Genomic DNA, 15,472 nt, shown 5'->3' on the forward strand with positions numbered 1-15,472 from the left:
ATGCAGACTCTCCACTTGTTGCCCGGTTTGAACACTAGGACCACATTTGCAAGCCAACTTGGGAATTGTACTTCCCTTATGTGGTCGGCCTCAAGAAGCTTCTCTACCTCCGCCCGGATGATTACATTTTGCTCCGCGCTGAAGTCCCTCTTCCTTTGCTTCACCGGACGAGCGTCCGGACGGACATGAAGTTCGTGTTGCACTACGCTCGGCGAGACCCCAGGCAGCTCATGGGTCGACCAGGCGAAGACGTCGCAGTTTCGCCGCAAGCATTTGATCAACTTCTCCTTCTGCTTCTCCTCCAGATCGGATGCTATGAAGGTGGTGGCCTCCGGTCGAGAAGGGTCAATCTGTACTTCCTCCTTTTTTTCATAAATTAATGAAGGTGGCTTTTCTATAATAGCATGTACCTCGACCCGCGGCACTTTCCGAGCGGACTTTGCTTCGGCTCAGACCATCTCCACGTAGCATCTTCGAGCGGCCAGTTGGTCTCCCCGCACCTCCCCTACTTGATCCTCCACCGAGAATTTGATCTTCTGGCAGAAGGTAGAGACGACCGCCCTGAACTCGTTGAGAGCCGGTCGCCCCAAGATGACGTTGTAGGCAGAGGAAGCATCAACCACGATGAAGGTGGTGGTCCTCGTCCTTCTGAGCGGCTCCTCGCCCAACGAGATAGCTAGTCGGACTTCGCCGACCGGCAATACTTCGTTCCCGGTGAATCCGTAGAGGGGGGGGCGTCATTGGCAGTAGTTCGGCTCGGTCAATTTGTAGTTGGTCGAAGACCTTCTTGAAGATTATGTTGACCGAGCTGCCTGTGTCAATGAAAATGCGGTGAATAGTATAATTGGCTATTACCGCTCGAATGATCAGGGCGTCATCGTGTGGGACTTCCACTCCTTGGAGGTCCCTAGGCCTGAAGCTGATCTCGGGTCCGCTCGCCCTTTCCTGGCTGCAGCCGACCGCATGGATCCTCAGCTGCCTTGCATGTGCCTTTCTGGCTCTATTTGAATCTCCGCCGGTCGGGCCCCCGGCGATGATGTTGATCTCTCCCCACGATGCATTGCCCCTATTTTCCTCCTCCCGAACGGAAGGTCGAGGTCGTTCATGTGACGCTCGGTGGTGGGCTCCGTGCTGCTGACGATGATGCCGCTCGGGGGATCGCCTTTCTATCATTGGCGCGGGGCTCCGTTGTCGATGTTGCCGGTCTGGTGAAGGCGATCGGCGGCGATAGCTCCTTGGCGCAGGATGAGCGATGGGGGGCAGGCTCCAACAGTCGCGGGTATTGTGAGTGGCCGACTGATGGAGTGAACAAAACATCGGGGTCCATAGCTTCCCCTTGGGCTTGGGCCGATCAGCCGCAACTTGCTGAACGGCGTGCGACCGAGTGTGTTGATGAGGACGAACAGCTTCGGCTCATGGTCCTCTAGGCGGTTGATGACTGATGGGCTGCTTCCGCTCGGCGGGAGCTGGTTGGTCGCTCTGGGCTTCTTTTCTTCTCGCCGCCTGGGCTTCCTCCACATTGATGTATTCGTTGGTTTTATGCAGCATGTGGTCGTAGTCCCGGGGCGGCTTTCGGATGAGTGAGCGGAAGAAGTCACCGTCCACGAGCCCTTGCATGAACGCGTTCACCATTGTTTCCGAGGTGACTGATGGAATGTCCATGGCCACTTGGTTGAAGCGCTGAATGTACGCTCGGAGCGGCTCCCTCGCGCCTTGCTTGATGGCGAACAAGCTAACGCTCATCTTCTGGTGGCGCCTACTGCTTGCAAAATGATGGAGGAACGCCGTTCGAAATTCCTTAAAACTTGTGATGGAGCCGTCCGGCAGTCTTCGAAACCACCGATGCGCCGATCCCGAAAGCGTGGTGAGGAATACTAGGCATTTCACACCATCTGTGTACTGATGCAGAGTGGCGGTGCTGTCGAATTTACCCAGGTGGTTGTCCGGGTCGGTTGTCCCGTTGTACTCCCCGATCGCGGGGGGTGCATAGTGCTTCGGCAGGGGATCGCGAAGAATGGCGTCTGAACTGCCAGTTGATCCGCTCAGGTGATGCATCAGATTGGGGTGCCTTTCCTTTTCTCACGTCCCGGATGGGTGCCTCGTCCGATGAGGATCCCTTGTCTTGATTGGCTTGCGCCACCTCCGAGGGCGTTTGGAACAGAGCCCGATGAAAAGGTATTGGGGCGGGCGGTGCCCCCATCTGAGTGCCGGCTGGCCCCTTGTTTTGCCCCCATATTGAGAGCTGCTCCTGCCGGTCTTCAGGTGGCGCTCGGCCCCCCGAAGCTGATGTTGCTTGCTGCACTGCCCGTTCAGCTTGTGCTTGGACGAGTGCTTCGAGCTCTTCAGGAGAGAGCGTTACCAAAAGTTAACGTCCAACTTCTTCCATTTTCTTGGCTCGGATTCAGGTGCGTTCCCATAGACGGCGCCAATTTGATCCTGTCCGAGCGCTGAGTCGACGGACGCTGGGGACGTGGCACGCTCCGCTGTCTCCGACTGGTGGTGTAGCTCTCCGACGAACCTGCAAGGAAGCCGAGCCGGGAGGGGTTTCCCGGCGACGGCCCTCCGACGCTCAAGTCAGGCAACGAGAGAGGCAGAGTAACGAGGCTACAGTAGAGATGTGTGCATACCTTCGTCGACGTCTGGGGGTCCTTATATAGGGCCCCGGGGAAACGCGGGCACGCTTCCCGATGCGTGCACGCTTCCCCAAACTTACCTTAACGAGCCTGTGTCAGAAAAGTACCTCTGGCGCCATTCCGCAATCGTCCGAGCATATCCCGGATGTGACGGTGGAAGCTTCCACCGTATGATCCTGTGTACGGCTCGGCCGCCAACTCTGCTGTTTGTCGGCGGCAGGTGTCTCGAGGATGATGTTATCCCCTGTCTCCTTTGTCCTCTTGCGTCCCCTGTCTGTTCCAGGGCTGAGCGAGTAGGCCGTTCGGCAGGCATATTACTCCTGTCACCGGTTATAGTCATCGGTCCGACCGGGATACCCCCCGGCCGTATGCTCGGATGATATTGCCCTACCTCTGTTGCCTGGTGCCCGGCCGAACGGACATTTCGTTCGGCCTTGAAACCTTTCTGCCTTGAGCATCGGAAACCCGACCCCCCTAGTCGGGTTGTCTTTCATTCGGTCGGGGCATTCACGGCAGGTCGACCTGCAATGCCCGGTCGGTAGGCCTGCTTCTTCCGGTCGGCCTATCTCCGGGTTGACTCTCCTGACCTTCGACCTCCGCGTGTCGTTGACCTTCCGCCAACGAGGGTCCCCCGTCCTTGTCACCGGATCAGATATAAAGCACATATTTCGTTACCTTCATGGTACAACAGACATGTAGTTATTTTATTTGATAAGAATAAATTCATCTTTAGTAGAATATGTAGATGCAGGCTATCTTTCAGTTTCACATAAAGCTAGATCTAAACAGGTTATATGTTTTACACGAGGAGACATTGTTATATCATGGAAGTCAACAAAATAAATTTTAACAGCGACATCATCAAATCACTCCAAAATTATTGCAAGCATCAAGCAAGTTCAGAATATATATAGTTGAGATCGATGAGGCTACATATTCAAGAATCATGCAGACTGACAATAGGTAAAGATAGTCCGACGACTATATTTGAAGATAATGTTATTTGCATTGTACAACTAAAAGGAGATTATATTAAAGGAGATAAAATAAAGTATATTCCATCAAAATTCTTCTAGAAGAAAGGTGATATTAATGTCTAACAAATTCATTATAGTAATAATGTAGTTGATTTATTCACAAAAGTATTGTTAACATCAATTTTTAAGAAATTGGTACACAAAATAAGGATGCATTAATTAAAAGATTTTCGATGATTAAAACCAGGAGGAGTATTTACTATTATATTCTTTTTTTCTTCGTTCAGGTTTTTTCCAACTGAATTTTATGGGTAAGGTTTTAATGAGATAGTGTTAAATTTTTTATTAATCATCTAAAGTGATTCGGATATAGTTGAGTGGCAGAGAGGAAATTAGGAGGAAAAGACAGGGGCACTTAGGTCTTTTTACAAGCTAGGGCTTTAAAGGGAGAGGCGGCTCGTGTTTTAAGGAGGGATCGGGTTTTGGGGGAAGGCCGCCAGCCGAGGAGGATGGTTCTCCTTTTGGTGCCTGTCGCCGGCGACGACGGAGACGCCGACGCTTTCTTTCCTTTCTCCTCTATACTCTTCCCTTTAGCTTCGTCATTCCAGTGCCGCCGCAAAGAAGAGGAGGATGTCTTTTGGCCGCCGTCAGCTTTGTAGACGGGAGATCTCCCTCTCCACGCCCACGGTCGCCGCTTTCTCTTCTCGCCGGCAGATACCTCCAGTTGACATCTCTGCCGGTCGTCGCCTGCCAGAACTGAGATGGTACCTTCGTTACTGCCGACGCCGGCCATGTCTGCTGCCTCAGCATGTGTTGCCTCAAGCAACCGCAGTCGCCTTCCCCAGCTGCCAGCGGCATCTTTCACCATCACTACCGCCTCCGGCGGCTGTGGGTGACGCCGCTGCTTCTCGTAGCCGCCTCTGTCACCCATGGGACAGCCACCATCCGACGGACTCAGGTTTACTTCTTCCGGCCATCGCGCCGAGATTATGTCCGGCCATCGAGCCGTGGTATTTCATTCGTCACACCATTATCATGCTTGTGAGTCATCTGCACTATCCGACCTGCGTGTTGTACGCCGGCCTATGAGCCGTTGTGATATTCCCGCCGAGGTGCTGTTACCATATCCGGCCTACGAGCCGTCTCTTGGGACCCTTGCTGCATTAGATCCCATGTCGCCACACGATGATTCGATCAGCACCACGACCAGCTCACCGATCCATCCGAGGGCGCCCCCCTGGGCCAGGGTATGTCATTGCACTCGTTTCATGCTTATTTTGTTATCATGTTATTATGTGGCTGCTTATGCATTTGTGGGATCCGCCTCGAGCACTGAGGTACCAGAGACCGGGGCAACCCGGTCACTGGCTGCAGGTACAGTTGCTGGGAGGACTTCAGACGACTTGGTCAACGCAGCGGACAGATCATCAACCGGGTCATGGGGATGCGGTCAACCTTCCAGACACGTCATCCCGGCAGGTTCGTCTTCTCAGCTTCCCGACAGGATCAATTTGGCGCCGTCTGTGGGAACGCGCCTGATCTGGAACGTGAAGATGGACGATGCCGGAGAGTTCTGCCATTCTCATGACCCCGGTCAGTTTTCCCGTTATTTATTCTGTTAGTTATATGATTTGCATTAGTTCCTCGGGAGAAGACCCCCAAGCCGATCGGCCGGGCGGATTATATACGAGCCACAGGCTCGATGGCGAAGACCCCCGAGCCGATCGGCCGGGCGGATTATATACGAGCCACAGGCTCGATGGCGAAGACCCCCGAGCCGATCGGCCGGGCGGATTATATACGAGCCACAGGCTCGATGGCGAAGACCCCCGAGCCGATCGGCCAGGCGGATTATATACGAGCCACAGGCTCGATGGAGAAGACCCCTGAGCCGATCGGCCGGGCGAATTATATACGAGCCACATGCTCGATGGCGAAGACCCCCGGGCCGATCGGCCGGGCGGATTATATACGAGCCATAGGCTCGATGGCGAAGACCCCCGAGCCGATCGGCTAGGCAGATTATATACGAGCCACAGGCTCGGTGAGCCGATCAGTCGGGCGGATTATATACGAGCCATAGGCTCGATGGCATAGACCCCGAGCCGATCGGGCGGATTATATACGAGCCATGTGCTCGATGGTGAAGACCCCGAGCCGATCGGCGGATTATATACGAGCCACTGTGCCCTGTGGCGAAGACCCCGGCCGAGGATTATATACGAGCCACAGGCTCGAAGAGCCGATCGGTCGGGCGGATTATATACGAGCCACCAGCTCGATGGCGAAGACCCCGAGCCGATCGGGCGGATTATATATGAGCCACAGGCTCGATGGCGAAGACCCCGAGCCGATCGGCGGGACGTAAGCCAAGCGCTCGATGGCGAAGACCCCCGAGCCAATCGGCCGGGCGAATTATATACGAGCCACATGCTCGATGGCGAAGACCCCCGAGCCGATTGGCCGGGCGCATTATATACTAGCCACAGGCTCGATGGCGAAGACCCCTGAGCCGATCGGCCGGGCGGATTATATACGAGCCACAGGCTCGATGGCGAAGACCCCCGAGCCGATCGGCGGGGCGGATTATATACGAGCCACAGGCTCGATGGCGAAGACCCCCGAGCCGATCGGCCGGGCGGATTATATACGAGTGGTTAACTCGACGCTGAAGTCCCCGAGCCGATCGACCGGGTTTGAATTAGCCCTCAGGGCCGTCTAGCCCAGACGTTAAACCGTAGAGTCGAACCGGCGACTATAAAAACCCCGGCTTGAAGACCGTCTAGCCCAGACGTTAAACCGTAGAGTCGAACCGGCGACTATTAAAACCCCGGCTTGAAGACCGTCTAGCCCAGACGTTAAACCGTAGAGTCGAACCGGCTACTATAAAAACCCCGGTTTGAAGACCGTCGAGCTCCGACGTTAAATATCGAGAGTCGAACCGGCGACTATAAAACTCTGGCTTGAAGACCGCTGCATGGACTAGTTATCAGATATTCTATCTCCCCCGTTCGGGGTCGAGCGGTCGCCACTGGTCTCGGACCAGCTTCAGATATTCTATCTCCCCCGTTCGGGGTCGAGCGGTCGCCACTGGTCTCGGACCAGCTTCAGATATTCTATCTCCCCCGTTCGGGGTCGAGCGGTCGCCACTGGTCTCGGACCATCTTCAGATATTCTATCTCCCCCGTTCGGGGTCGAGCGATTATCACTGGCCTCGAGCCAGCTTATCAGCATATCGTATTTCTTATCTCCCTCGTTCGGGGTCGAGCGCTTCTCGTTGGTCACAGATCAGATTATAAGAGCATCTTATCTCCCCCGATCGGGGTCGAGCTATCTCCGATGGTCGCGAACAAAGAGTATCTCTACTGGTTTCAAACCAGAATATAGGCTATGCGCCCGTTCGGCTCGTGACTTTCGCCTTCACGAGCCTTCGATTCATGGGCTACACTTCCGATCGACTCACGAGTGATGCGGTCACTCGGCATCATTCCATTTAGTTCACTCGATTGCTGGGTGGCACCTTACGATCGCCCGTTGACTATTCTTGAGGCTGCGCAGTCAGCACTTTCATAGCCATCCGATCAACATCATTTCTATCGCTCGCACGACAGCGTCCGTCTAGCATCTATCCATCCGATCAGCATCATTTCTATCGCTCGTACGACAGCGTCCGTCTAGCATCTATCCATCCGATCGGCATCATTTCTATCGCTCGCACGACAGCGTTCGTCTAGCATCTATCCATCCGATCGACAGCACTTCGATCGTTTGGTCAGTATCTTCGCGGCTGCGCACTCGGCATTGGTCCGATTACAGACTTGGTCCGCTCGGTATCGTTACCATCTCCTACGACACCACTATTATAGCGACCGCTTGAGCGACATTATATTATTGGTTCAGCGATTTGGCTTTGACATCGAGAGCGGTTCAATTCATTGCAATAGATTGTCCAGTCAGTCGGACTCACGCCTCCTTCGACTAGACTTGAAGAGGAGGCTTGTGATCCGGATATAGTTGAGTGGCAGAAAGGAAATTAGGAGGAAAAGACAGGGGCACTTAGGTCTTTTTACAAGCTAGGGCTTTAAAGGGAGAGGCGGCTCGTGTTTTAAGGAGGGATCGGGTTTTGGGGGAAGGCCGCCAGCCGAGGAGGATGGTTCTCCGTTTGGTGCCCGTCGCTGGCGACGACGGAGACACCGACTCTTTCTTTCCTTTCTCTTCTATCCTCTTCCCTTTAGCTTCGTCATTCCAGTGCCGCCGCAAAGAAGAGGAGGATGTCTTTTGGCCGCCGTCAGCTTTGTAGACGGGAGATCTCCCCCTCCACGCCCACGGTCGCCGCTTTCTCTTCTCGCCGGCAGATACCTCCAGTTGACATCTCTGTCGATCGTCGCCTGCCGGAACTGAGATGGTACCTTCGTTACTGTCGACGCTGGCCATGTCTGCTGCCTCAGCATGTGTTGCCTCAGGCAACCACAGTCGCCTTCCCCAGCTGCCAGCGGCATCTTTCACCATCACTACCGCCTCCGGCGGCTGTGGGTGACGCCGCTGCTTCTCGTAGCCGCCTCTGTCACCCACGGGACAGCCGCCATCCGGCGGACTCAGGTTTGCTTCTTTCGGCCATCGCACCGAGATTATGTCCGGCCATCGAGCCGTGGTATTTCATTCGTCACACCATTATCATGCTTGTGAGTCATCTGCACTATCCGACCTGCGTGTTGTACGCCGGCCTATGAGCCGTTGTGATATTCCCGCCGAGGTGCTGTTACCATATCCGGCCTACGAGCCGTCTCTTGGGACCCTTGCTGCATTAGATCCTATGTCGCCACACGATGATTCGATCAGCACCACGACCAGCTCATCGATCCATCCGAAGGCGCCCCCCTGGGCCAGGGTATGTCATTGCACTCGTTTCATGCTTATTTTGTTATCATGTTATTATGCGGCTGCTTATACATTTGTGGGATCCGCCTCGAGCACCGAGGTACCAGAGACCGGGGCAACCCGGTCACTGGCTGCAGGTACAGTTGCTCGGAGGACTTCAGACGACTTGGTCAACGCAGCGGACAGATCATCAACCGGGTCATGAGGATGCGGTCAACCTTCCAGACACGTCATCCTGATAGGTTTGTCTTCTCAGCTTTTTGACAGGATCATGAAGGATAGTGTTATGATAGATGATTAATTTGATTTTATTATTAATTGATGAATCATTATATATGCTTCTGTTTGTAATAGAAGTGTTGGATCAAATAAAGAAAAAACCATTCTCTTTTCGATTCCCTCCTATGTTATTATTGAATTATAACATAATTATTTTTTAAAAAATAGTTTGGGACATATAAAACGCCCACTTTGGGGCCAGGCTCATATTGGGTCGGCTGCGGGAACTGAAATGGGCCTGGGCTGTGGCCAGCGTGGACCGGACCCACTGACACTTCTACGTGCATCTTTTTCCCACGTCAGGGATTAAAAGGGTAAATTACGAAGGGCCGCAACAAGGAGCAGCAAATTACGAACCTTGTATATAAGTTGTTACCCTAGACGTGATCTTGCTTCGGCGGCCTCCTTCCTGACAGCTTCGCGATCGGATCGCCATGGCCGATCCTTGTTCCGCCGAAGATCTAGACCAGCTCCTAGACAGTACTACTTCGCCTCTTTCTCTCCCTCGCCCGTGCGTTCAATTCCTTCGCTTTTGTTCGTAATTCGACCTGCCTTCTGTGTTTCAGGCGCTTTGGACGATTTCTCTCAGCTCGGTCTCACTCCCTCCCAGAGGTAGTTTCATCCGACACTACTGCTCAAGTCGTCGTTCATCCGAAGCGATTCTTTTTTTTTTTAATCTCGAATTCTTCTTTGATGTTGGAGGTGTGATAATATTGACAGTAGCGATGGAAAAAGAGATGGGAGAGCGGGGAAGGATCCGTCGCCGCCCTCGTCGTCTTTCTCGCCACAAGTACAGGGATTGGGAATGGGTCTGCCGGATCTGGGTGCGAGGAGGAAGGGGAAGCAGAGGACCCCTCCCAAGGGTTCCCACGCGTCCGAGGCACTTGAGAAGCTGACGCAGCAGACCCGAGAGGCAGTGAGGGGCTTGGAGTCCGCTACGAGAACCACCAACATCCCCCAGGGTGCCGATGCTGAAATGGTCGAGGAGTTCGTCAAGCAGTTCGAGGCGGAGATAGCTGGTTCGCAGGTATTTTTTTTTCCCCCTTTCGTATAATTCGGAGAGAGAAAAAAAAGACAAAACAAGTTAGCCTGGTTTATATTGTCATTATCATGATTTTCATAACCTTACTAGACATTTCTAAATCCTCATATATATCAAGGGACAAAGAGATCATGGATATCTGCGGAGCTTCGTTTCTGTTAGTCCAAGAAAGTGATATAATTTCCATTTTTCAACAATTTTGCTCATCCGGGTTAATTCATTTTTCCAGTTATGCATTGGGCTAGAATGTGCTTAGGCTACGTAGTTCCGGTTCAGCACTCTGTATTCTTTCGAATCAGAATATTCTGGTTTCTCTATTGTTTCTTCCCTTGGTGCTCACGTTAGTGTTAATGGATGTTGGATTGTATCTTTTCTGTGAAGGTCGAAAGGGGCTGCTTTATGCTTTACCTTGTCTATTATATCTGTTTCTTGAGTCCTGCTTCATAGATATTTCAAGAGAGGAGACTAACTGGGTGCTTCCATTGACAAGTGAAACTCTCTTAGTGAATTATTATTGGCGTTGCCTTGTAATGAGTCATTGTCTTCTTGATTACAATGCTAAAGGAAAGAACTGAGAGATGTGACTTTATATGCAAATTATCTCCTTAGTCTCTTTGACCTTTGCTGCTGAGATTGATCTTTTCCAAAAGCCTCTCTATTTCATAGTAGGTTACAATTGAGGCAGACATGGGCACTTGTCCACAGTGGCACAGCCACCATATTGATTTTCAAGGAACACAGTGTTTTCCATCAGATGCTATGATTAATCTTTAAATTGCTTCCTTTTATCTTCCAAACTTAGATACATGAAAAATCTTTCTCAAACTGAAAATATTATGAAGCTACGTTATGATGTTTAATTCCTGTCTGTTCCTGACAAGATGAATTAGATACTTATAATTTGTAAACTACAAACATAGCAATGATTGCCTTTTGAATGTTCTATTTGTGTTTTGATTTTATGGCTTGTTTACTTGGGTGGACCAACATGAAGGGAAATGGAGGGTAGGGGAAAGGAAATAAAAGCACATGGAGGAGATGAAGTATGTGCATTTTTTTGTCCCTTTTCCTCCTCTCTATCTATTTCGTCGCATTCATTCACCCAATTAAATAAGACTTTATTGCTTTGGTTTGCAATATCATCAAGCGTCTGCTTCATGTAAAATCTGAGTCACTTGAGTATTGGCATCTTATGTTATTTTTAGAGAGTTATGAATGATTGTCATTTGTACTGCTATTAAAATATTTTTCTAGATAACTCTTCATAATGCAATATATTTTATATGCAAATCATCAACTTTTCTTGTGAATGAAATTGCCACTTTTTTTACTTTATTTTGCTTGGGTTTTTGGAGTTAACATTATGATTTTCCTTCATCAACATTTGCTTAAACTTTGGTGCTCTTGTGGATAAATTCAGCCCAATAAATTAATTACATGGTGGGACAACTAAAATATGACTTGATCCTATGGATCGTATATTGTTCCTGGATGAATAACAAACTTAGCAACCTTGCCCATGAAGGTAGGTTCAACCGAGTCTCATGATCAAGTGACCTTTTGCGGAGTTGTAGCTCTCAACATGATGGAAAATGGTGGAGACTATGCTTCTTCAGTATTCAGTTTCCCCTTCCAATTAACAAGATGCAATCCAGAATTGAGCATACAATCAAGATAGTGAATGCCATTCACAGGCATAACTTCAGCCATGTGTGATTATCATCTGTCCTTTTGAGAAGTAGATCTCCACATGTTAAAAAAATGGAGACTGTATGCTTTTTTATATTCAGTTCCACTTTTCAACTAATAATATGCAATTCTGAAATGGGTATGCAATCAAGCTAGAAAATCCTATTAATAGAGATAGGCTCAGTCATGTGTGATTATCAGATGACATTTTGTGGAGATGTAGATTCCATTATGCTGCAAAATGGAGGAGACTGTAATGCATTACAAATTACGTTATAATATAGCAGACTTTTCATCCAGTAATCACTTCTAGAAAATTGTAGGTTCAAGGTTGGGATGTGATTGGCATAAAAAACAACTGGTGAGAAGATGCCTTCCTTCATCATAGCTTGTTATTAATAATTGAAAATTGAATTAATGTTCAATCCTACTAAGTTGATTAAATAAGCATTAAGGTCAAAGAGTGAACAGTTCTTTTCATATTGCAAATTCAAACATGGATTAGAAGTTCAAATATGAAGATTCTCAAAAAACATTTAGGTTGAGATGCATTCAACTTGTTGTCTTCAATAGCATGGTCCATTCTTTCTACTTTCCAGAGTGTGCATCAATTTATATTTTTTTAAAGTAATTGTTTTACATGGATATTGATATGAATCTCTTCCATTTACTGATTATTCTAAATTGATCTAGATTGTTGTGAAGGGATGCATAAGTTACCACTCACTATGTGTAACTCTTAATTTGACCTTTGAGTCTATAAAGAGATAGCAATTTGCTCAACTTTGGCAGTCTTCAACTTTTTACCGGTTGGCTATGGTTTAATGCAAATTTTATATGAGACCTTCATCCTATGGGTCGATTTATCTGAAGTACTATTAGTCATAATGTCTTTAATGATTAAAAAAATATTTTCTTCCAAGTTCTAAATTTTCTCATCCTTGTATTCAGATAACATTCCTTATAGTAATTTCCCCCTACAGTAGGTTGTCTGTATAAAGTATGTTGATTCTAATGGCCTTATGTAGATTGTCTTTCTCCATTATCCAGGACATGGAATCTATTGTTGAAACTATGATGCAGCAGCTTTTGTCTAAAGAAATTCTCCACGATCCCATGAAGGAGATTGGAGAAAGATATCCAAAGTGGTTGGAAGAGCACAAAGATGCTCTGAATAAGGAAGATTATGACCGCTATTATCACCAATATGAGCTTATATTGAAGTTAAATGAGGTGTATGATAAGGAACCTGAAAACTTCTCCAAGATTGTTGATCTCATGCAGAAAATGCAGGAATGTGGCCAACCTCCAAGTGATATTGTTCATGAACTTGCTCCTGATCTTGATCTAAGCAACCTTGGGCAGCTGTGAGTATTCCAATTTTACTTTTTTGTTTGCCTATCTAATTATTCCGGTATCTACTTCTTGTGATGCACTCCATGACCATATGTTATACATGGTGAACTTGATGATGTGAAATTTTTGGGGTCCATATAACATTTTACTACTTTATAGGCGTATATGATGCATGTATATATCTTTGCATGATCGTACATATATATTGCATGCTTAAGTGTGTATCATTCATTTTATTCTTCTTACACATCAAGGATCTGATGGAACGTAGCTATATGTTTTATGTGGCCTTTGGTTACATAGGAAAGTAGAAAGAACGTGGTAACCAAAGATTTCTTTAATTTATGCTGTTCCTCAAGTCAGAGGCAAAATAACACAAGGATTTGGGAAATGTGAATATGAGATCAAGCCTGGTAGATTTGCATACAGTATTTGAGAAGTCTTTTCTTGAAGAACTAACTTGATATTTTCTGTCTGTGTTTCTTCTTCGAGATTATTACTGTTTAAAGTTAAAAAAGGTCAAGATTGAGCTTGCACATTCCGAAAAATTAGGATTGAAAATTGTAATTTAGCATTGGCGTTTATGGTTTCAATAAAGAATGATCTACAAATATTTGAGACCGCAAGTATCATTCAGGAGAGTTAATGAGCAAATAATACAGATGTCTAGTTCAATAATTCCCTTCCATCTTGTAAATCTATAATCCTCTTAGTGTTGGAGTTCACTGCCAATCCATGACAGTGGCAAGAGAAAAAAAAAAAAAGGAAAAGGAAAGAAGGCAAAAAATGACTTTTGATATTGAAAGCAGATCTCCCCAATTTAGCATTGGTGTTTATGGTTTCAATAAAGAATGATCTACAAATATTTGAGACCGCAAGTATCATTCAGGAGAGTTAATGAGCAAATAATACAGATGTCCAGTTCAATAATTCCCTTCCATCTTGTCAATCAATAATCCTCTTAGTGTTGGAGTTCACTGCCAATCCATGACAGTGGCAAGAGAAAAAAAAAAAAGAAAGGAAAAGGAAAGAAGGCAAAAAATGACTTTTGATATTGAAAGCAGATCTCCCCAATGGTTTCCTCGAAACTGCCTTAAGGTTATTCATGTCATGTCACCCAATGTTAACTGATCCACGTATTTTTTTTCTCTCTCAACTATTCTGGGTTGTCATATTCAGTCCAGTCGTGGTTGAAACTGAAGCAGCTTTATACTGGTAAGGTTGGTCTTTTAAGCCCAACTTTGATCTGCGTACTAGTTGGTTACATGTAAACCTCTCTTTTATCTAGTTTTAGCTTATTGATCTCCTTGTTTGTTTGAAGTTTTACATTTTTCAAACAATCATTCTTGATTATTACTGCTGCAGATCCCCGGACCAACTAGACGCTGCAGCCAACTGTTCTATAATGTGAAGACATTATGCACAGCAACAACAAGATCGGTTCCCTTTCCTCTAAGATGTTTAATATTAGGTTTTACATTGGGGCCACCTTTGTTCCATTGTCTCTTTCATAGGCATTTTCTGTTTGTACAATATTATAAGCTATAAAAGTTCGTCTGAGTTTTATTAGTAGAATTGTAGTTAAAGTTTTTGTCTTCTGATGTTGGTCCAGTTATTTGTTTGTTTCTATACTGATTCACCCAGATGCTATTTTTTAGTACTATACATTGTTTCAGTACTATCCCTCCGGTATAAAGCAGGGCAAATGAAGCAACTGTACCCATGTTTTTGACTGTACATCCTAGACATGCGTCCGTGCCAAGATCTATTGGGGATGCATATGGCACATATTTTGTTCGTAAGTTATTTCTTTGACAAGTATTTACTTCTTTTAATAATAAAGGATAAATAAATAATTGCGCATTATCTCATGTGCCATGCTCTGATTGGTATTGTTTGATAATATGTACTAATGTGATCAATGGGAAACGTTAAATCTCAGTCAGTTTGTATTATGCACTTCTATAGTATTAGAAAATGACTTCTTAGTCATCTCTTGCATTGTTTATTTGATTAAATAACTAGCTTATAATGCATAAATAACATTGTTATTTTCATGATTAACCCCCAACAAATGAGGATAATCAAGCTGAGGCTGAGAGGCAGCTTGAGCCGGATCCCTAGCACATTCCCTCTCACCGACGTGCACAGGCAGGCGGTGTTGGCGGCAGATGCCTCAGTAAACCACAGTCTGGCATCTTTCATGGCGTCCCCAGCATCACGTTCAGCAGGCTGACCCCCAGCTTGAGCTAGCTCGTCAATTAGGCACTTCCCTGCCGCAGGCCAAGTCGGCTGGGGCGGTGGCATTTTGCACCTCATCTAGGTGCACGCCGGCGGCTGCTCATCTCTCCTCGGCGCTGTGGTTGCTCCTGATTGGGTCGCCCCTTGCTGTCGAAGTTCTCGCTGCACGCTGCGACGAGGTTGAAGGAGACAAGACTCAGGAGGGGGTGATATTAAAGGATTGTACTGGTCACAAAGAGTTGAACTTTTGATTTTGCTGCTTCTGAAGTTCTGATTCAAGTAGCAGGTATACGTTTGGCCACCGCCTGACACACAGGAGACAAAAGCTTTTGACCGAAACGTCAACGCCTATGTGGCTCACATTAACAGCAGGAGAT

At 47.5% G+C, this 15,472-nt stretch overlaps 1 protein-coding gene across 2 annotated transcripts; it reads left to right on the forward strand.

Annotated features, from left to right (window-relative positions):
* Positions 1–9,109: 9,109 nt before the first annotated feature.
* On the forward strand, positions 9,110–14,481 carry LOC121985617 (peroxisome biogenesis protein 19-2-like). 2 transcript variants are annotated; one of them, XM_042539185.1, is made up of 5 exons: positions 9,110–9,247; positions 9,334–9,379; positions 9,488–9,794; positions 12,549–12,865; positions 14,220–14,481. In XM_042539185.1, the coding sequence occupies exons 1-5, from the start codon at positions 9,202–9,204 to the stop codon at positions 14,263–14,265; spliced, it is 762 nt and encodes a 253-aa protein (XP_042395119.1). In that variant the 5' UTR covers positions 9,110–9,201; the 3' UTR covers positions 14,266–14,481. The 2 variants fall into 2 exon arrangements, with proteins under 2 accessions (XP_042395119.1, XP_042395120.1); XM_042539186.1 differs by having other exon boundaries at positions 9,491–9,794.
* Positions 14,482–15,472: the final 991 nt, after the last annotated feature.

The sequence above is a fragment of the Zingiber officinale genome, chromosome 5B, assembly GCF_018446385.1.
Source record: "Zingiber officinale cultivar Zhangliang chromosome 5B, Zo_v1.1, whole genome shotgun sequence".
NCBI lineage: Eukaryota > Viridiplantae > Streptophyta > Magnoliopsida > Zingiberales > Zingiberaceae > Zingiber > Zingiber officinale.